Here is a 24,371-nt window from a genome sequence, read left to right on the forward strand (position 1 = left end):
TGTCTATCCATTAAATATTTGTGTCTATTCTGTGTCTATCCATTAAATGTGTGTCTATCGCATGTGACTACACATTCTATGTTTGTGTAATAAACCATTTTAAAAAAGTTGAAGATGAAGCACTTCATAAAACTTGCACCTTGATCCTTTACCTTTTTGATCTAACACCCACACGGATGATCCACACACATGTATATGCTCCATGTATACAATAGTAAATCAAGTTCAAAGTCTGATCCTTTCATCAATGGATGTATGATGCAAAATGTTTCATCCTAAAATCTTAATCCAAGTGACCCATGCGACTTCTTGACACTTTCAATAATTTACAAGATAACAACAGTCATCAAGTCAACTATATATATATATATATATATATATATATATATATATATATATATATATATATATATATATATATATATATATAGACTGCCAGATAAATAATTAGTTAAAGGTCACCGGCCACCTATATTGTACAAAGGTGTGATATTATTATAGTTATAAACAAAATGCATTGGTTATGTATGCACACCATACAAATGTTTAATTAGACTTAAAACTCTGCTTTATAAAATGAAAAAATTATTCAGCTATCTCCGCAAACAATTGGAAGTTTCCGCATGCCAAAACTGGATATGACATACATTTATCCCTTTTATTCAACCAAGTGCATACATTTCCCCATGTAAATGTGTATGTGATATAGCGTACGATCGTGCTTTTGTACAGCAAATATGGTGCACTGTGTTGCATATGGATGTAACCAAAAGAGTGATGATGGGGAAAAAGTATTCTTTCTTTTTCCAAAAAAACATTTTTGCCAGAAAAAAGTGTATTTAATCTGTGGGATCGAATATGGGAAAGTTCTATCATTTATGCCGGATTATAATGAATTTGGCCCAAAGACATTTCAGTTCAACTTGAAATTCGGCCAAATTTAACAATAGTTTGTACGTTCTTTTTCTTCAACAAAAAAGTAGATGCTATGTAAAATATGTTTTAGGGGAAAAAAGACTAAATTTAAACAAACTTTTTTGATATTATTTGAAAGAAAATAATCATGCTTCATAACATACATATTTATGAGAGAAAACACAAACTGGCATATCTTGCTTGTTCTAATTAAAATATTTATATACATTTTTTTTGCTAACAAATATATGCATTTGCACAATGACATTCTCAATTTAAGTCTTCTGGTCAAATTATAAATTATCATTTATACAACAAAACTACGTAACAGATAATATTCTACATAATATGTATACATTTTTCTAAGGGTAGTGTACATGAGATATTATAACAAATATACTTAATTTTAGGCTTCATAGTTTATATTGTTTTATTTTTCAACAAGAAGAAGCGTGTACTTCATCTTGTAGGGATACATGTACGTCAATTACGGTTGCGTCCTCTGTAGGTGGAAAATCGCAACTAAGGGGAAGTAACAGCATTTTACACTTTTATTTCGAGTAATTAAATTATTATTTTTTCTTTAAATTTGATAATTCTGCGAGGATAACTATTTTTATTCATGTAATGCAAATCTGATATAAATAGGAAAATGTTGGAGTACGGCCGGTGACCTTTAATTAATTAAAACTGGACATACCTATGTAAAAACAGATAAATGAATGAACTTCAAAATTATACAATATGCATATCCACTACCGTCTTAATTGTTGACAAGCAAAAATATTTTTTTGACAATTATAGAAATAAAAGACTAGTGCTAAAATAAATAAACAAATCAACTGGATTTAACCTTAATACTGATATAAATTATGTGTTTATAAACAAAATGTATACCTGCAGTGAAAAATACATTTCACAGGCAGAGATAGCTTGTTATGTATTGGATTCCTGATATCCAACTGAAAAAAGGTAACCTGATTTTACTTTTATCAAATTTCTCAATTAAAGTCATTTTTCAGTGCTTATATTTTCAAAGTTTATTACATGTGTATTATAATAAAGGTTTGACATATTACGTGGGGACACAAAATTAAGGTCAGAAGTATAAATTACACTGCTGGAAACTTTTTATGGACAGAAAAAGTTCCTACAAGTCTCAATTTAATTAAAATATAATTTATCCCTTTGCGTCCTGGAATTAATCAATTGTTTTAAAATACTAACAGATGTGAGTGTTAAAGTGATACAAATCTGACCAAAAGAGAACATAACTCATGAGAAACTGTTATTCAATCTTTTTAGTATTATTGTAAAATTACTGCCCTAAATAATGTTTATGGTATTTTTCTACATTCGTTTGTCTTTATAAGTCACTAAAGAATGAAACATTGAGGAATTAACATGGTGATTTTTATCAAAAGCATTATCTACTACTGTTTCAACAATTATCAATAGAAAAATTTTCAAGGAAAATAACTGCTCTCATGTTTGATCATTTACCTAAATATGATTTGCCTACCTTGATATAAAACTGACCTGAAATACCAGTGGATTGATACATTTTTAAAACTAATTTTAATAAGATCATACAACTGATTTCTATTTTTAGTAATACTAACTATAATTGATAAAAGTGAATGGACATCATACCACAGAAACTGATGGACTGATATAACTCCTAGTATTAATTTCCAGTGAAAACTTAGTAATGTTCAACAAACTATAGACTTAGATTTTGTTGATAAAACTGTACAAAACGTTTATATACATTTACATGGTATTTCTTGTAACACAAGTGTATACATTTATTTGATGATAAATTTTCATGTACAGATTTTTTTCATTAATCGTAGCTACTGAAATTCAAGTCTTATTGGTGAATTAATTCATTTACAACTTAAAAACTATCATCTCCAGACTGCAAATTCCAAATTTTTAAAAGTTTACCTTTATGCTTAAAACTAAAAACAAATTTAATATTACATTCTTACCTGACCTTAAGGCTAAAACTGGGAAACACAAGGCCTTATCTGCTATGGTCAAAAGTAATATAAAGAGTCAATAATGTCTGGCCCATCTGGAGAATTCAATTTTCATCTCTTTGCTGCTTCAAGTTATTGTGGTAATCTGTATGATAATATGTTTAGGAAACTGAAATAGTAATGTCAGTTCTGGTGCTTATAACTTCAGCACACTAAGTACTTATTAACATTTAGTAGCCTTAGGGTGACCTACTTTAAAATGTTTGTGGCCTTGTGGCCACAAAAAACTTTAGGTTGCCAAACCCAAACAAATGGGTTATCTTGGACAATGAGAGCAGAAATCAGTTGAGTCAGAAAATAATTGCAGAAGATTTTAGATAAGGCAAATTAAAGAGCAATTAAGAAAGAGCATTTGGCTATTTTTCTTAGACATACATTGTAACCAGGGAAGGCAGTTTTTTTTAAAAACAAATATATGACAAGGCATTTTGATTTCAAAGAGTTCACATTATAATGATACCTTTTAAATTGCATCTATGGGCGAAAAGAGCCACCATCTTCTTTAACCTAATGGTAGTCATTACAAATCACAATTTGGAGTTTGCCAAGCTATCCAGGAAATGATTCCAAAAATCTTGTCAAAGGCCAACTAAGAATCACAAACTAACTTTCATCAGGCAGATTTGGAATCAATCCAATAATCAGTCTGGAGTCGTTCTAGTAAGGTTTACTTTTACATCAATAGTCTGATATAAAAAAAAAATCCAATATTGTTGGCAAATTTGCTTTATATATGAAGGATTATTAATGGAAAATAACTGATCACATTTTTCCTCAAATTCAATATTGAGCATTAAATCCAGTAATTTATCTAAGAATGAAATCAGACCCAGAGTTAGTATTTGCAAACACTTTTTTCACTTTTTACTTTTACAGTTTAATCTCACTCTTAGCTATAAGCATTTTTATGTAAATAATCTATTTCAAAAGATAAATGTTTTCAGCTATACAATTTCAAATAATGCTCAAGCACCACTGCTGCTTTTCAAGTCGTTATTTCAATTCTAACATGAAAATGAAAATGAAGTTTGTATTGTGTAAACCATGTTTACCTAGTATTTCAGCATGGGAATGTCATATTAACTATTGACTACACACTCCTATGATGATGTCTCACTATAATAAGTGTAATATTTAGTGACATGCATCTCCAAAAGCAGTATCTAATGTGCAAGACAAATACCTCTTTCTCACCTTGTGTTATACTGGGTGGTAAAGCAGATTCCTATTTGGATACATGTTTCCAATTTTTACCTTTATAAAATTGTTCTCAAGAAACACATCAACTGAGAAAACTTTTTAAAAGAATGTAATATGGTATGTAGGATAGGCCTGTGTATCATGAAATATGACAAACATTTGGGGATTGGTTGTACTGTCTGTCGTAGAGTCATAAGTAATGTGTGGGTAACGAGGGTCCTTGGGAGGAAGAACATGAGTCCCTGCTCCAGCAACTACACTATCCCCCGTCAAAACATGGGCCAGGTAAATATGACGATGTCCGCTTTCATCAGGATTACAATAACCACTAACGGAATAGGAAGCATTAACAGCAAAGTAAGTGCCAGCACCATGGGAACCTAAATAAAAGGAACAAACTGTTAAACACATTATCTCCAAAATTACACATGCACAAATGAACAAAATATTGACAATGTCAGTGTACTCTAGTTCAAGATATTTTAAAATGAGTGCCCATGCACATGGGTAAAATAGTGAATGTACAGTATGAACAATGGTCTTTAAATATGTGAATGATATTGTTAAAACCATAATATTTTATCATACTCATATAATACAAGTTGTATATTTCAAACAGTACTTTGAAAAACAAGAATGCTCAAATATATAACAAAATTAAAGTTCACAATGATAGGTACATGTACTTTATATCCACCCAATTAAAATCAGATAACTTTCTTTAAATCTGACATTTTTAATTGTTATCTTTAGATATTTCTTTCTGCAGACATAGAATATTGTTTTGTACATATACATACATGTGAACCAACCATATAACTGGCATAAAACTGATGACATTACATAATGGCAATTAAATACCACCTTTCAATTGAGAAGCAAACATAACAAAAAACTTGATTCCTCAAAACAAGATGAAAGGTCTAAATAGATACTACAGTCTAAATAGATACTACAGTCTGAATAGATACTACAGTAATAGGACACTTACAACTTCCAACATAACTCCTGTTGAATCCATTGTTACTGATATTTGCAACATTGGTACTAGCAGTTCCATGCCACAGTTCCTTGTCATTTGCCACTCCTTTGTTCTGTGTCTCCATGTGCCTCTTCTTTGCCTTGTACTGCAGGTACAGGGTCTTGTTCTGCACTCGTTCTATCTGTAGGTTATATACATGTAGTTTTATGGAGGATGTTTCATGTGTTCAATAAGTAGTATGAATAAAAATCAAAACTCATGAACAGAAATCAAATAAAGGAGATCTTATAAAATCATAAAATCTTGTTTACATTCACCACATCTGCACCCAAAGTGCATCATGTCTGTGTAGATGAGAGTACAAAATGAGTGCATTGATACATCAAACCTAGTGAACAAGGGTGTAAGAGAGAGGTCAAGTGAATATGTTGTATTCTTTTTAATGTTTAATTAGGTAGACAGTGAAATTATTCATATATAATCATAAAACCAGTTTATGTCAATTCAGAGCTGCAAATAGACAGGTAAGATTTTTTAAATTTCACTGAAATTACCACAGCTATGAAATAAGGTCATCTGACCCAATATTACCTGGACCACAGTATGCCTAGAACTAACATAATTCATCGGACTCCCATAATGAATACCATATCTATATGCTGATGATGCAAGAAACTTCTGAGAAACATCCTTGTACTCCTTATCACCGGGATTCAGGGTAACACATTTCATATTTTCAGTGGGGGCCATTTTGGTCCAGCTTCTTGGGAAGGACAAGTCACCTGCAAAATATGACATCATAATAAATATTTCAAACAAGAGTATAAAGCAAACAGTTCCTTCATTATTGTTGAATGTATTCTATTTTGATAGTTGCACTAATGGATCAAAAGAGCAGATTTAGCTAAAATTAAATCAACCCAAATTTTCCATTCATGGATATAATACAGAAACTTGTTGCTGGTTTCATTACCTTACTTTGTTCTAGAGTTGAAACATCGTCATTGGTTTTCAATAACAACTGTGGCCAAAACCATTTTATTTTGTAAAATATGTTTCTTTGCTTTAACTGACGATGATATTCTCTGGTACATTATAACTACATTTACACATTATCTACTGATTCCATAGAGGTTGGTGTATCATTTCTATCAGTAACAATTGCCGCAAACTCACTCCTTGGGAGGGCAGCTTGTAAACAGATTAAATGTCATACATTTTTTGTAAGGTCATTAAATGCATCGAACAATCAATCATTAATAATTTGAATCAGGAAAGTGTCATTTATATCAGCAATTGTTTTCAGTTCAGTTTAACTACAGAAAGAACCTGTAACTTTACTCTGGTGGAATCTAATATTACAGCAAAACCAATTTTATTTTTCTTGTTCTACCATCAAAACAAAACAAATACATAGAGGAATGTTTTGCAAGATCAAATTTAAGCAGTTCTTCTAGCTCAATCGCTTTTTGATTACATATACACAGGATAATGCAAATAACCCTTTTGAAGTCTATTTTAAGTATTCTTGCTTTGTACTGAGTACTTCATCTTTCTTTAACTTTCTGTTTTCACTGATGCATGAACCTTCCACACAAAATTAGCCGACTTCAAGCATTCCATTAAACTCATTCATCATCGCCATCTCTCCATCCTCTCCTCTCTCTCTCTCAACAAACTGATCAAGAGATTTCTACTTTTATGGGTGCAACAACACCTGTTAAAATATTGAACTGTGTACAGTCAGAATTACTCTTAAACTGTTCACAGATGAATTTCATACAAGTTGTCTTTCAAAGTTCACGTGTTTTTTCTTCCTGATAACACTTTGAATTTTCAAGGGAACAGAAAAGGAGAAAAAAGGGGGGTGATTAGAAACTAATACTGATTATATAGTCTCTTTCTCCTTACTTATGCCTATAAATTACCAAAGATCCAGTAAACAAGATAACTCATAGATCTTTACATTTGCTTTTATATATTGCCATCATATTTGACATGTGGCAGCACATTTAACTCTCATATTTTATCACATCCATAGTTTCCATATATTTCCTCCACCGTGTCTTGGTAGGCCTGCATCATTAATCCTACTCCATGAAAAATATAACTTATCAAAATCTCTACTGCAAACCTCCAACCATTCTAAATCAGTTAGAAAGAAGGGACTTTCCCCAATACTTTAATTCCATGCATACCTCCATGGAATCCATTTTGAGTCATGAAGATAATACACTGTTATGAGCAAGCCAAAAATAGAAGAACTATGGAAACATATTTAAATACCAGCCGTGTAGGTTCCTTACTCAATACACTTAGCTCAACCTTTTCTGCATCATTTTCTGGCTTTAGTATGTCTGATATACATGAAGATAAGAGTCACACTGATAATCCCATGCAGGAATCCATGCAGGTCAGTAATGTACAGAGTGAAAATAAAAACAATGTTACAGATGATGATTTGGAGTTATCCAATATAGCTGACATTTATCCAGAATTCTTGAGGGTCGAAATAAATAAAATACAGTGTCAGTGTACATAGAGATACATACAAGTTTGAGATTGTAAAACAGATATTGGACTCAGAACCTTGCATGACTTTGTGCAGTTCACATGCTCAAAATAGTACTATCTAAAGAACACAATAGAAAAACACTGTGACAGCTAAACTGTATAAAACAACACCAGTAACTAGATGTACTACAAAAAATGAAATGGTTCCTACAGTCTTTGACCTAGATGACTCAGGGAATAAAATTAACACCCCTCCAGAGTGTCAGGCAATTACATACTCCATCAATCAAGACCATTACAGTGATGGCTTAAACCTTAATGATTTCTCCAGGAGTGTACATCAAAAAAACAATTAGGAACTTGGTGGCCCAAATTGAAAAATTAAAACAACTGTTACATCATACTAAGTCAACACTGGGCAGGATTAATGAGCAAGTAACCTCATGTGATACAGCAATCCAGACAGTCTCCGAAATAGCAACAATGTCATAAGCTCAGACACAGACAATCCCAATACCAGCCAAAATAAAATGTAATATGACCATTCAAGTAGCAACTGATACCCAAAGTAATCCTGCATTGCAAACAACAGTACCCCCTCTCATTTGTGTGTCACACCTGCAACAGCAATAAGACAACACCGTCTCCAATGAGTCAGTTGCTACATCACCAACTGCATTTCCCATAGCTCAGTCAAATGTGACAGCATCTGCTCAATGAGCTCACACAACTAAAACAATTTCAGCACCCTTCATCAAAGAGATGTGTCTGAAATACGAAGCAGAATCCAACCTACCAGACACTGTGGCTTGTGTTAATATACCGAACATTGGTCTTAGTGACCACTATCTTACTTTTTGACAAGAAATATTAACTGCAAGAGAAATAAGATAGATACACACAAATCTATCACTTACAGATCATTCAAAAATTTTAATGAACAACAATTTCTCGATGACCTTTATAAAGTTCAATGGAATATAATCAAAAATATGACATAAATGAAGCGCTGATGGTGCGCACTGATTTATTTAAGGATGTAGTCTCTAAGCATGCACCACTGAAAGTACATCGAGTAAAGTATGAAATCCAACCTAACTGGCTTACTACTGAAATCCAAGATACTATGAAAACAGGGGACCAATTTAAGGCTATGGGAAACCATGCACAATTTAAAGTATGGAGAAATAAAATAACAAGTACGATTAAAAATCTAAAAACACTTATTATCGATCAGTGCTTGAAAACAAAATGAGCAACACAAACTCCATTGGGAAAGTATTCAATGAACTCATTGGGGGAAAACACAAATATCAGACAAATAAAATTCACTCGCTTGTGGTTGACACCATAGTCACTGATGACAATGACATTGCAAATGTTTTCAATGATTTTCATAACCTATTCATAAGTCTGGTTCTAAGGATGATGCTGATGTCCATCAGTCGTTCATATCATATTTAACAAAAAACTTGCTGTTACACCCTAATCAATCAGGCTTTAGACATAAACATTCCTGTGAGACTGCCTTGATCTCTCTAATTGATAAATGGCTTCAAGCACTTGACCAAGGTAGAATAATAGGATCAGTATTTGTATATTTCAGGAAAGCTTTTGACATGGTGGATCATGAAATCCTTTTGAAGAAACTGAAAATCTACCAATGTGATGAAAGCACAATTAGATCATTTGTTTCATACTTAAGTGAGAGGATACAATATGTTTATATAAATAATGTCCTGTCTGAACAGGAACAATTAGGTATGGAGTACTACAAGGCTGAATTCTGAGTCCATTGCTATTCATAATATTTATTAATGACCTACCACTTTTATTAAGGGACTCAATTTTATCTACAGATCTCTATGCAGATTACACAGCATTGTCAGACATCCAAAACACAAAGCATGAACTTGAAATTTCATTACATGATGCCCTAAATAAACTGGACAACTGATGTGCATGCAATGGCATGGTGGTAAATACCGGTAAAACTAAAATATTAATATCTCAACACAGTAAAAAAGGACAAATCTTGATAATGATGAACTATGTCTGACATAGAAGGATAAAAATTTGCAAATGGTCTGTCATGATAGACTACTTGGTGTTTTGGTAGACAATAACCTATCATGGACTGAACATATCAAACATATCAGTACAAAAAAGTTAATTCAAGTGTATGGCTTCTCAGTAGGATAAGACATTTTCTCCCTAAAAGGCACAGAAAAGTATTTTATAACAGTTACATACAACCCTATTTAGACTACTGCTATACAGCATGGGCTAATTCAAATGATACAAACACAGCAAAGGTGGCACATCTTAAAAAAGAGCATTTGGACTAATATCAATCCAGAAAGAAAGCAAGGAAAATTTAGCTGGTAAGTTAAAAATATTACCTATCAAAGACCGAATCCAGTTAAGAAAAGTCAAATTAATGTACAGGATATCCAATAATAGTGCTCCTGAATATTTACAATCACTATTCCAGTATAGGCTACCTGGTAATACTCCCCACCTGTGATCCATGTCTACCAAACAGTATCAAATTCCCAAACCAGATAAGGAGTTATTTTAAAAAGTTTCCAGTACTCTGGAACTCTGCTCGGGAATAGTATTCCAGTTGAGATTAGAAATGCACGCTCTATTTCCTTCTCATAACCCAATATATCCAGTGGCTTCAGAGATGCGGTTAAAATAAATAAATTCCTTTTTATGAAAGCCTCCAGGTAAATTAGTTCTTCAGAAAATTGTGTTACCCTCATTAAATAAAGTCGTTGTTATTATTATTATTATTATATTCTTCCTAATAATTCTGAGTTGCACAACAACAGATGAGAATGCCTGGGAAAAAATATTATTCAATTGAAAGATATCTGGCAGTGAAACAAATGTCCTTAAGACACGGTCATTAAACAGCTGATCCACACAAATATCTGAACTGCACTAACATAAGAATATACCATCAATTGCTAGTCTACTTGACTTAAAAACATCCAAAACCATTAATGTGCCATCCACGTCTTTAAATGTCGAGAGTACAATACAGACCATTACTTGGAGTATGTTTTATACTCTACACAGCAGGACATAAACTACTACTTAACCATAGTATGTAATAACAAATATAAACCACACCAAATTTTAGAGTGTTGTAAATATTGATTACAGTAAGTACGATAAACTGATGAATGGCTGTCTCACACACCAGATCCAAGTAGTAAAAATACATTTTCACTGCTTTGGACAAATAAAGATTTAGATGAGACATAGTAGCACAACAAACAACATCTTCACCAATATATTAGCTTGAGCGGGCAAACATGAGTCAAAAGTATTCATATAATAGATAACGGTTTTCATGCAGATGACTATTTCCTAGTATGGCAAGATTTTTTACATCACTGCCCTATTGCCAGGAAATTATATTAGTTCACAAACCAATCTGATGTATATTTTAATTTTTTCAGAGATTTTCAGTGCCCTATGAACTAAATCAGTGCATGTTGTATGTATAGTATTCATCTCATGCGAGATATTATAGACATTTGTCCATGATATAATAATGTTCACATCATTTTAAGCGGTGTAGTAGATTCTGATATTACAACTAAGAACATCCTTAATAAAGTGCTTTTACTTGCAGTTGCCTCAGATGTGATCATGATCCCTCTAACTGGCTCTAGAATCATGTTGTACCCATCTGTGCACACCTCTCTGCTTTCAAATATTTCAGAGACACTTTCTGTCATCATTGGTCCATCAGAATCAGAACTTTTTTCAACAGCAGTCAAATCATCATCAGAGGCTAAATAAAATTTAAAACAAGAATGTGTTAAAAGGCAAATCACTTTATATATATATATATACATGTATATATATATATCTATATATATATATATATATATATATATATATATATATATATATATATATATATATATATATATATATATATATATATATTTATATATATATATATATATATATTTATATATATATATATATATATATATATATATATATATATATATATATATATATATATATATATATATATATATATATATATATATATATATATATATCCTTTTCCCTTTGATCTTTTATGTACTGGTATAGTTTTTAGGTATTTTATTTTCTTTGAAGAAAAAAACGACGAAGAAAAAATGTAAACAGAATTCTGACTGTTGTTTCATGGAAGTTCCATATGAGATGATTGACTAAGCTGGGTTTGATCCACATTTATGCTTACCAGCTGGTGTCCATACTTGTGTATTTCAGTGTTTTGTTCAGTGTTGGAGTGTATTTCGGTGTTTCCAGTAACCATTTTTTGTTTGCCAATAGAAATAAAGTGTCTTGCCTAAGAAATCTTTGGACGATGTGTTCCATGTTATGAATCTTTAAAGGATTTGAATAATTATGTAACATAAGTTTTTAAGTATTATAAAAATCAAAGTGTATCACATGATGAATATGATTAATGGATTTCTTTCTAAAAGAAACAAAAGTCTAAACAAAACTATATTAACTTTATGTTGCACATACTAATGTGCATGTCAATATTGTCATGTAGGCATATTTACACAAATTTAATATTTGTTGCTGATCAAAAACTTAATATTGTTTCATCAAAGTCTTTTCAGTCCTGATTGTTGAATGCTCTTCACCTTAATGGTCATCAAAAAACTTACAGATGATATTACAGATTGCTATGGACTTTTATAATGGTGCTAAACTGGGTTAAACAAAAATTGGATGTTGGTCTAACATAACAAAATAAGAGAAGTACCATTGTTTTTCAACACGCTCAGCTTTCACTGTGACATCACAGAACATGACATTTTAATCCAGTCTGTACTGGATCACACCTTCAGGCTGACCTCATGCAAAAATGTCCACATATTGTTATATATATTTAATTTGCATTCTTTCTTAGTTTTCTTTTTCTTTAAATTATTTCATTACACGATATTGTAATGTAACATTGTATATTTGACTTGACCTTGTCCAGAAATAAGTTCACTTTCTACCTGGCTGGAATTATTGAGTTTGGTTTTGTAGTACGATTGTTTTTATCTTTGTCTTGAACTTTGGGAATTCCTTATGAATTGCCAGGTCTACTTGTTGTTTACTACACATTTTATATTATAATTTTAGTAACAGACCACCAATTATAGCTAACACTTTATTTTGTAAACATTACAAACTTTCTAGAAATTTATTTTCCATTAGGTAATATTTTATATAGAAAATGTTAATTGTGACCTGAGGTCAAGTGGAAGGCTATATAGTCTTGTTACTAGAAAAATTATTCATTCGTGCTTAAGACCTAGCATAACTAATTTGTATTAATGTTGTGTTCAGCAGGTCATTGGGCTGGAATTTATTTCTTCAAATTGTTTAATTCAAGTGAATTTTCTCTTGAATACAGAGTGCTCGTTAAAAATAATATTCTTGGACTGAGGCATTCACTGGGATTTATATTCAATTCAAATCTGGAATTATATTACTGTGTTTCAACAAAAGACCCTTGGTACAACAACACAATACAGGCTGCCAGAAGCACATCAATACCTTCATCATTGGACATAATTTCGATTTCTACTAAAGTTTATTCGAACTTTAAATTATTAAGACTTGCCTCTGTCATTCTAGGATTATTCTGGGATTTAATTATCAATACTGTGAGTTCTTTTTTTTTTATTTTCACTTTGTATTCTAGGGAAATAAATTATTTGTTGAAATTCACAATGTTGGTTGCTTTTCACTCTATTCCGTTACTTATTTTGAGAGCATCAACTCATAACATTACTTTAACATTGATTTTGACATATGTAATTTTATACCAATATTGAAAAGACTATAAATTAAAACTAAAGCCTAAAACTAAAGAAAGATCCACACTGAATGCTAACAAACATGTTTTACAGGTTATGTGGACCTATGTTAAAGGCATTTAGTATCAGCATCACCACAATGAACATTGTCAAACAATTGGAAAGCATTTCCGCAACAGGGTCAATCAAGAAAATTGTTTTCAACTGAAACTATTATAGAACCTAAGACATGCAGAAACTGCATAAAGCACATATGTACAAAGACTATTAGTGATTAACCAAAACTCTGGCACACATAGAGCTGACATCTGATAATACAAGTAGGAAAGCAAACCACGATTTCCCCAGACAGGTTCACCAATGGTTTCAAACAGATTTTATTACAAAAATAATGCACACGTGGCAGTTAAAATCTTCAGGTCACTGATTCTGTTCTTATACACAAGTTGCTATTTACATACTATTGTTTAAGTTTCGAAACACAAATTTGTATGTTTTTATCATCAAAAGAAAACTTGCGGAAATCGGCTAATACCAATAGTTTCTGTAACACATCTGCTATAACTTAATCGGGAAAGGGTTAATGTTCAATCAGCTATTAAAATAAACATGCCCGTGAATGTCCAAGAGTTTGTTTGTCATAGCAATTGAAATCAATGCGAGTAATTTGATGGCATGATGCCTGCATTTCGCCTTCAGGTACAACATAATACTGTTAATACCTGGCTTAGGTGTGGTAGCATCTCAAAACATACAGTTACTGAATGTACATATAAAAAAATCAAAGGACGAAGTCATTTTTGCTTTTCTAACAGAAAAAGGCTAAGTTTTCATTTTTTATGCGACTTAGTCGCCCAATTCACCTGGTAGTGTGACCTCTGCTTTACATTTCTCAATGCTCATGATCAAACCTATATTTATCAGTACAGATATATCCTTGATACAAGGAATTTCTGGATCAAAATGAGTTTGAAACATTAGTTTCCTATTCCACACAAAAGAAGCAGGTGTTAATTTCAATAAAGAGTTTTCCAAACTTAAGTCTTTAAAATGACTGATTTTCTATCAATAGAATATACAGATAGCCCTGTCATACAGTCAATTTAGCTGTACATGGCCCACAATGTAAGGATTTAAGTGATGGGGACGTGCAACCGGACTGTGGTGACTTTGGTGTAACTAATCTTTGGAATTCATAAATATTGCATAATCTGGACCAAAAACGTTCACTTCTACAACCACAAGAAAAGTATGAACTGCAACAACTATTATTTGAACATGAGCACTTGTTTCCAGATGTTCCAACATGAACAAATAAAATCTATCATGATGCTGAAATTGTAGACTCCACACCTGTGAAACAGCATCCAAAATTGTCTCGAACAGGAATGTTTGAAAAAAGAAATTCAGTATTTGCTGGAGAATGATTTCATAGAACAACGTAAACATTACTGGGGTTAACAATGTGTTCATGTACCAAAGCATAATACTTTCAACATGTGCAATGACTATAGAGAAGTGAACAGTGTGACCAAACAGATTCATTTCCAATGCCAAAAGTCAGTGGACTTAATATAAAGTGATGCAGTCTGGAATGAAAGGTTGACATTGTACTTTTCAGTGTTTAATGACCATGATTACATCTAGTCTAGATAATTGTGATCCTTACATCTGTAATGAAATCGTTTATGATTACACCTGGAATGATCACTTGGAAACCATCCGGAAAGTCTTTAATTGACACTGTGATGCAAATCTGACAACTAATTTAAGTAACAGTAAGAGGTTAAGGTCAGGGCTATCTGCAAATTCCACATGACAATCACTAAAACACAGCTGATGCAATTTTTGGATACGGCTGGTCATTATCACAAATTCTACTCCAATTTTTCCATAACTGCTGAACCACTGACCAAATTATTAAGTAAGAAAACCAAGTTTCATCGGTCTGAAAAGAGTCAGGAAGCTTTTGATAAGTTAAAGGCTATACTGAAGAGTGCACCAGTTCTTTCAGCTCCAAATTTCAGTTAGTCATTTAAAATGTGTGTTGATGCCAGTGATGGGGTTGGTAGAGAGTTGCTTAAAGAAAACAAAAATGGTTGAGATCATCCAGAGTACTAATTGTCTATAATAATAATTCAATAAGCATCTGAGAAATTATTCCAAGATCAAGATGGTATGTTTAGCATTGACATTGGTTTTGCAACACTTTTAAGTGTATATCAGTTCTCCTAATCCTCCGATTATTGTATTCACTGATCACAGTGCCCTTACCTTCGTCAGCAAGAAAACAAAATAAGAGATTATTAATGTGGACTATGATGTTGACATCAGGCACATCAGTGGAAAAGATAATCTAATTGCAGACGCACTTTCATGTTCATAGAAGTATTATTTTACTTCCTATATATTCTGTGTCATTCATAAGACCTCATCTCATGTAATTTTTAATCATATGTATATCTGACTAGATCATATGTATATCTAACTAATGTGTAATGTGAAAGCTTTCTTGTACAAATCAATCTTTTTCTTTATGACGCGAGGTATTATGCATATTTAATTTGTAGTGTTTATTGTCTTTTCATCATGATTATATGTTATGTATATCTGTATTCTATACTTGACCTTTGTACAAAATCAAGTTAATGGTGTAACTCACGTGACATTTATTTTGTAAAGAACATAATGCATAGCTAATATTTCGCTATGAGTATCGACTAAATATTCAGATTATTATCAAATGTAAATAAACATATTTACTTCTGTCTGAAGGTAGGATATTAGCTTTTCAACTGGAAACCTCTAAACTTGTTGGCAACTCTGAATGTTTTAGAGAAGAGACTGACCTACATCCTAGTGCTATTACTGTGTTTTAGCTTTTTATATAATGTTGTTTACTTTAAATATTGCTCATTCTTGCCTATTGTTGTGTGCAGTTTTTAGTTTGGGTGGATTTATTCATTCAAATTATGATTCACTGGAAGTATAAAGTGCTCATTCATACTTCTTGGACTGAAACATTAATTTGGAATTATAGTGAATTCAGACAATGACATTTTGGATTATATTATTGCGATACATTAAAAGACTATTAATACATCACCACATTCAAGGCCATTGTACATTCCAGAATACAGGCACATTACTACATTACTACATTAAATATTGGAACCCACTTGGAATACCAAAGGAATTCAATTGGATCACACATTTGGACTTGTGATAGAACGTTTAGGTCTATTTGGGACTTAATTCACAATACTGTAAGTTCCTTTTTAAATTTTCACTTTGTATTCTAGGAAAATAAATTATTTGTTGAATTTTACAAAGCTTGGTTTTCACTCATTTCTGTTACTTTACGACCACAGAGTCATAACAATATTGTCTCTATTTTACGTTTATAACTAGCATAAGCTCTTAAAACTTTCTGTTAACTAAAATGTTACTTTCATTATCTCACGGCCAGCAAAACCCGTATATATTCTTTGTATCTTCAGCCATTTCCATTTCTATACTGTTTCCCATTCTTCCTTCTTCTCTATCAGTATTGTGTGCCCTGAAAGGCCAAATCTCATGACCAAATGAGGACATCTTTTTCACGTTATTATTCCTAGGCAATTTAATGGCTGGAATGGAATATAGGACAGTGACCAGTCCTATCCCACAACCATTCATTCTCATAATCATCCTCTCTTTAGGCCACAACTAGTTCTATATTTCACATTTGGTTGTCGAATGGTTTCTGTCATCAGATCCTATTCAAGATCTTTCAAGTAGTTCTGAATTCGCTAGTGCAAATTAGGAAAATCAAACTTATGCTCAAATCTTGAAGCTTTTACTCTTCATACAATTCCTTTGAGGGAAAACTGAATAACTGATCTTTAAGAATCTTCTTAACTGGTGTATCTGTACTAAAATGCTAAATTTAAGTAAAAGAGGCAAATACGTTTAGGACTTGAATTGGAATATCTAGAACAAATGGCAACCTCTTGTTTCTTTATGATCCACATAGATTAAAAATGAATGCCTGCATATCTTAAATGTTGTTTAAGACCATTTCCTACTGAAAGCAAATTAATGGCTCAACAAGACAAAAGCAATGGAAGTGGAAAGAACTGGGTGCTTCTTACACATGTTCTTCTCATTGCATACTAGTCAGATCAGGATTGTTTGCTAAATGGGCCTATATTTCATATCATAAACAAGCACTTGCAAGTTCACATTTTTTCTTGCAGCTGTAACTTCACTCACCTCTCTCTCTCTGCTCTTGATAGTTATACATTTCCTATGCTGCCGATTCGAAGCGCAGAATAGTTACATATATAAACCACTTCTTAAACAAAATATCATTCTGCTTTCATGATGAAAATGACAACTACCTGCCAAAATTGTCACCTCCATCTGGAAATCACAGACATAAGCTTCAAATGCTTTAATATCTATTTCAATTCGTTTTATAATTTGTAAAACATATAAAATGTTTTCACAACTGTTAAACATTTTGAATTAAAATATAAAATAACATTACAAATCTCAAATATACATTTCAAACATTCTACAATATCTTCATGGATTATATAAGATGTCTTACATATATATTTTGTCAGCTGGTATCAGCTGAAATTAAATTGATATAATGTGTACCTAAATCTCTTGGTGTGGTCAATTTGAATGATATTCCTTCATCCAACATTGTCTGTGTCAGGTTTAAACTCACTTCGTAATTGTGCTGGAAAGGTAGACAAAGTTTAAGTTTGTTTTCTGCCATTGTTATCTTTGCAATCTGGCTGCCAGTGATCTTTCTCAGTGAAATAAAATGTTTGTTCATTTGTAGCCTGGCCTCAACTTGTCTAACTTCAGAATACTTGTCATGGATAGTTTTCTCGCAGTATGCAAGCTGCTCTTTGATTTTGTGCAGCATTACTAAACTGTGATGCTTGTTACCATACTTCACAACTGCACTAAGGAGGATTTGAGAGTCTCTCAAGGCTGCTTTCAAAGACTGACAGCGCTGGCTTTCATTGAGTCTTTTCCGTGACTCTTCTTCTAACAAAGCTTCTCTTTCCACTGAAATTTTTGACTTTGCTTCGTTTAATTTTGCTATTAACTTGTCAATTTCATTTGTCATATCTTTAGTTGAAATTTCCAGTTTCTGTAAAGTTTCATTATTTGCTGCAGTATATTTGTCAAGATGACTTTCCAGTTGTTTTATTCTTTCTGTCATCTCCAAAGGTCCTTTGGTATTGAATAGTTTATCAGCATGTTGCTTTAATTTAAGTATTTTTTTACATCCTCTGTGATGATCAACTATACAGTCTGAGCAACACATAGATTCGTGTGATGCACAGTAAAACTCGAGATCTTTATTCAAATGGACTGTGCAAGTTATACCTAAAGCAAGACATAAAGCTACTGGGTTGTCGGCAGTTTCATCAAGCGTGAGGAATGTATGTTCCCGTGAAGCTCGGCTCTTACGATGTGCACTATAACATAATTCACACAAGGCTTCTTTACAAGTGGCGCAGTAGGACTTCGCGGCAATGGACGTACCCTCGTATACACATGGGTCAAATATCTGGTCTACTTTCGCTTTCATTGTTGGTAACAACGACAGCAAAACTGCATTTATTGGGAAATGTCCGACCCATTGATCTACAGACATATCAAATAGTGGCTTTGTTACAATCTTCATGCACACGGGACATTGAAATTGATAAATTTTCTCTTCCGACACCGTTGAATTCTTTATAAATGTCTCCAAGCATTTCTGACAAACTGAATGTAAACATGGAAGTAATTTCGGTATATTATATTCCTGCAGACAAGCCGGACACAACAAATGACTTGCACTTGTTGCCATGCTTCCACCTGGCCTAAAAGAATTAAAGGCCAGCTCAGTACAGTGCAAATTCAGTCTCTCATTTATGTGTGACCCTGATCACTTTGATTCCGTTCAATTTTTTAACGTGACTAGTGAATACTTGTAATGACCATCAGCGAGCGAAATAAAATAGGTGTCGTGTTAATTTTCTTCTCCTGCAGAAGTTATCCTACCGAATGCACAAGACAGGGCAAGGCCGACATATATATATATATATATATATATATATATATATATATATATATATATATATATATATATATATATATATATATATATATATATATATATATATATATATATCTTTATATATATATATATATGACACTGGTCACAATTGCAAAATATGCTCAGTAGGCTGCATACATATTGCAAGAAGTGGAAATTAAAAGTGAATATGGAGGAAGAAATAAAACAAGGGTGACTATTTTGCAGAGGTGGCTATCTTAGAAGTTACGAAAACTGGTATTATGGCCATACAGACGTAAAGATTGAATCATATATTAATTATTTAGGATACATATTTTCTTTTAAAAAATGCAGGGTATGTGTACCAGAAAACTCAAAGATATCTAGAATTGTTGGGAGATAATATTTTTGTTATATAATCACTATGCTTAGAGTGGGGAACTTGCCAGTCATAGATAACACAGAAAGATATGCAAATGTTTTGTTATAAAGAAAGATTGTGTCAAATTTGTAGCGTTAATATCGAAAATGAATTTCACTTTATTACTGCTAGCAGCAGAGAGGGTGAACAGACCACATAACCCGAGCAAAACGCGTTTTAGACAAAAACAAATCCGTGCTCATATATAGGTCATACCACTTCTACAATCATGTTTGTTCCAAACAGGATTATAGACAAACCCTCTCTGCTGCTATTAATTTATCCAAATATTTTATCAAGACCTACACGATATCTTGTTCTAGCATCATGCAAATTTATTGTTATAAATCCATGCAGAGTAGCTTGCTCTCGTGAAAAGAAATTTCTGAATTTAATTATATCCATGTCACCGCTGCACCAAGTTTGATGAATATTTCTCATCGTGTGTGTATCAATTCCATTAAACACAACTAAAATATTACAGTTGTCTCTGATCACTTTTGGTATTTGTGTATACCGCTGAGTAACATAGATCACATCTGTACTTTTATGTCTGCCACGAGAAAATATCCTGGCTGGATTTGTTTGTTTGTCTAGCATCACATCATAGTAGTGAATAGGGATACTCTACGTACAATGGGAATTAGCATTACAGACCCCCCTTGGGACAATCTACATACAATGGAAATTTAACATGGCGAGAAATCGTGGGTCAATCTACGTACAAGGGGAATTTAACATGGGAATAAATCGTGGGTCAATCTACGTACAAAGGAAATTTAACATGGGAATAAACCGTGGGTCACTTTACGTACAAGGGAATTGAATATGGGATTTTTTTTTTTTTGAAAAAAAAAAGGGTAGGCAATTGAAAGGCTATCTCTTTTCGAGAAATATGGCTGGCCCTGAAAAGGGCCTTTGGGTTTTCTTCTTCTTCTTCTGCTTCTAATTTCTTCTTTTCCTCCACCAACTTCTTATTTTCTCACCTACACTCTTTTTCTTCTTTTTTTTCTCCTCCTCTTCTTTCTTCTCTTCCTCCTCCTCTTCTTTCTTCCTCTTCTCATTTTCTTCTTCTTTTTCAATTTTTTCATTGCATGCTCTCATCCTTATCCTTTCCTCTTCATCCTCCTTCTCCTCCTTTATTTCTTTCAACAGATCACTGATGATTACCTTCATTTTTCGTAAATTGTTTATCTCAATCTTCACTCGATGGGGACTATAAGAGTAGTGATCCTCGTTTAGGTTAACCAACATTTGCTCAAACATTCCTAAATTGTCCAGGACGTTTTGCAATTTTTCCATTTTGTTAAGGTGGTTCGAAGCCATCTTCTTTTTTATTCTTTGCAGAATGGTTTGAACGACGAATACTGTGGGTTCTTATACGAAAAGCGAGGACGTGATGGAAAACATCCCCCAAGACATAAAAATTGATCTTACCTAGATCATGACCGAATAACGCGCGGACGTGAAGGAAAACATCCCCTACTTTCTCATTTCATATAATAAAACCAAAACTATACTCTCCACATACGCTAAGAAACAATAAAGAAACTACTATTCACACAAACTTACGTCAACTGTTACAAACACAAACACACAAACACATACACTCCCACTATCAATCAAGAGTTAGTGTTTATATTCACACTACTCTACCTACACACATTGGCAAATTGATGGTTATTTCTTTTCTAGAGTATTGGGGTAGCCCTGAAAAGGGCTGTTTGTTTTTAACTTCAGAGGCCCTCGTTAATGGTGGCACCTTCCGGGTCTGGCACCACAGACACAACGCCTACTCCAATCATTGGTCCAATTGACTGAAGTTGTTGGAAGAGCTGACGGGGGGTGAGTGGCTTCACTATCCCACTCCTCCGTTTGCGGAATAGTGAACACTTCTTCTTCTTCCCTTTGTCTTCTTTGTCTTCTATTTCTCATTCGAGGATGAACAATTGGTCTCCTTACCTCTTGTTGTGGTTGTAACTGTGGTGCAGTCATTGCCTGTAGAGGTTCCATCACCCAGGGCTTCACCTCACATTTCTCTATCATTAACACGTGAGGCCTTATCCCTCTCTTTTTCTCTTCCTCTTCTTTCAGTTTTCTTTCTTCTTCCTCTTGTTCTATCCTGGCTTCTTCCACAAGGGCCTCTGCAGCCAGCTCATTCAGGAGGCATCTGGCATACTCCAGATGCATCTGAAGTTCTATCAATTTACTCAGTCTGCTGCTCATTCTACTCCTTTTTACTGTTGAACAATCAACAAGGGTAGCTAAACTGTCCAGCGAGTTTCAATTTATACTGAAAGCGCGGACGTGAAGGAAAACATCCCCCTAAAAAACATAAAATTGATCTTACCTAGATCATGACCCAACAACGCGCGGACCTAAAAGAAACACTCACTCACTTTTTTATGCTACCCATCACTATTTTAAAATTTTTTATAAATCACTTCAATAGACTATTTACATACCCAAAGCAATCCAATCTAACCCCAAATATACACCTCAAACACCAAAAAAAGACATTATTTTAATCTACTATTCACACAAACTTACGTAAACTCTTACTAACACTAACACACAAACACATACACTCTCACTATCAATAAAGAGTTAGTGTTTATATTCACACTACTCTACCTACACACATTGGCAAATTAATAGTTATTTCTTTTCTAGAGTATTGGGGTAGCCCTGAAAAGGGCTGTTTTTTTTTTTTTGTTTTTTTTTTTTTTGCTATGGCATTCTTTTTTAGTTTCTAAGAATGCGATGTCCTCTGATTATAGACTTTCTGGCAATAGGTCTGCTTCTTCGGAAAGAGAAGAAGAACTCTTTGGTGTCGATACGACAATCGACAAAGCCTCTGTCAGGTTCAGGTTGCTGCTGTTGTTGTTGTTGCTGTTGCTGCTGCTGTCTCTGAAGTCTGTACTTCTCTGTCCATTCTTCTTTTTCCCTGTTCATTTCTTCTCTGAAGAGCTCTTCTATCAGGTCTTCAGTGACTTTTAACATTCTCACATTCTCTATTTCTTCTGACTTCGGTATCAGACTGTGTCTGACCCTATGCAAATTCACGTAGGCTTCGTTGAGCTTAGCTAGTTTGGAGCACATCTTCGTAGGAGGATGAGTCGACAATGGATGGTTAGACTGGAAACAACCCCGGTTCTTAAAGTCAAAGCGCGGACGTGAAGGAAAACATCCCCACACGGTTTTCGAGCCGCAACGTTCAGTGAGTGTCATGAGAGGGATAGTAAGAAATGAAAGAGCATCAATCCAACATTCTTATAGCTAAACAAACCACAAAGGCATTTTTTTCAAAACACAACATTTTTTATTCAAAAATCACTTAACACTAAACAACAACTCTAACATATTTTAAACAATAATCCAACACTATAACATCAAACAATTTTTTCAAATCACAAACATTTTTTTCTCAATTGACAATCTACTTTAAACAGGGCTGACAACGTTGTGAATGAAATTGTGATTTCCACTGTTGGAAATCATTAGGCCATTGATGGACACTACGTTTCCTAGCTTGAGACAAAAGGTAAGCATAATGGTCACAAAACCATCGATCTACTTTCACATCGTTTCTAGCAGAAGAACGAGGATCAAAATGAGTCACTAAATGTTCTAAGGAATAGCCCAGGCTGCGATGATGCAGAAAATACACACAGTACTGTCCACACACCAAGGAATCCGTGCCTTGTAATTTCACGTTATTGAATCGGGTAGTCTGAGCATTTCTTCTCATAAAGTCGATGATATCGTCTTCCAAAGGGGGCAATCCATACGAATCGAAATATTCCACACATCCTTCTTGAGGAAAGTAGACGGCTACCCAGTGGGTTCCTGGGAGATGACTGTCGTCCGTGTTGATTACGTAAGCTTGATGGTCTTTAGGTTTGCGATGAGGGAGTTCATCTTTAGCACAGACGACAGGATTCCAAGAAGCCGTATACGAACTGTGGTTCAAAAGGTAATAAAGTTCCCAGGTATCCATTGATTTGTGTGTGTTTTTTCTTCTTCTTCACAGGTAATAATACGTCGTCAATTCGATCCTGACTTTTTGCTTGAAAATGTCTGACGAATAAACGGTTATTCGTTCTGTTTCCTCACTCTGATTCAGGAGAGCTTCGATACGATGGATCTCTTGAGTGGTTAATGGTGGACAAGAATGTTCACGCAAGTCTTTATACCACTGATGCAACACGTCTTTGTCCGAGATGAGACTCCAAGCATCGTCCAGATACTCGTCCAATTTTTCTTCTTGACTTAACATCAGGCATTTATCGTGTTGAATTTGACTGGGATGATCGTTTTGACATCCATAGCAATCTTTCTTGATCAATTCCGTTATTTTTTCGACCAAGTGTTTGGC

At 33.4% G+C, this 24,371-nt stretch overlaps 2 protein-coding genes across 2 annotated transcripts in view; both read right to left on the reverse strand.

Annotated features, from left to right (window-relative positions):
* LOC149770839 (uncharacterized) overlaps positions 1 to 19,508 on the reverse strand; it is a 147,836-nt gene extending 128,328 nt beyond the window's left edge. Inside the window, exons 1-2 of the mRNA XM_089949057.1 lie at positions 18,147 to 19,508; positions 11,300 to 11,467 (exon numbers count right to left, since the gene is read on the reverse strand). Coding sequence (XP_089805183.1) covers positions 11,300 to 11,467; positions 18,147 to 19,362 — 1,384 coding nt within the window. The 5' untranslated portion in view covers positions 19,363 to 19,508. The remainder of the gene's footprint in view (positions 1 to 11,299; positions 11,468 to 18,146) is intronic.
* LOC149770841 (protein mono-ADP-ribosyltransferase PARP15-like) lies at positions 3,663 to 5,912 on the reverse strand. The gene is made up of 3 exons (XM_089949058.1): positions 5,734 to 5,912; positions 5,152 to 5,323; positions 3,663 to 4,540 (listed from the first exon to the last, which is right to left on the reverse strand). The coding sequence occupies exons 1-3, from the start codon at positions 5,890 to 5,892 to the stop codon at positions 4,260 to 4,262; spliced, it is 612 nt and encodes a 203-aa protein (XP_089805184.1). The 5' UTR covers positions 5,893 to 5,912; the 3' UTR covers positions 3,663 to 4,259.
* Positions 19,509 to 24,371: the final 4,863 nt, after the last annotated feature.

Source organism: Sinohyriopsis cumingii, unplaced genomic scaffold (assembly GCF_028554795.1).
Source record: "Sinohyriopsis cumingii isolate HCF-2022 unplaced genomic scaffold, ASM2855479v2 utg002262l, whole genome shotgun sequence".
Taxonomy (NCBI): domain Eukaryota; kingdom Metazoa; phylum Mollusca; class Bivalvia; order Unionida; family Unionidae; genus Sinohyriopsis; species Sinohyriopsis cumingii.

Coding starts and splice junctions, on each gene's coding strand:
- LOC149770841 (XM_089949058.1), bottom strand. CDS start 5,892: ATGGCCCCCACTGAAAATATGAAATGTGTTACCCTGAATCCCGGTGAT. Junction 5,324..5,733: donor CTAGGCATACTGTGGTCCAG/GTAATATTGGGT, acceptor TATAACCTACAG/ATAGAACGAGTGCAGAACAA. Junction 4,541..5,151: donor CAGGAGTTATGTTGGAAGTT/GTAAGTGTCCTA, acceptor CCTTTTATTTAG/GTTCCCATGGTGCTGGCACT.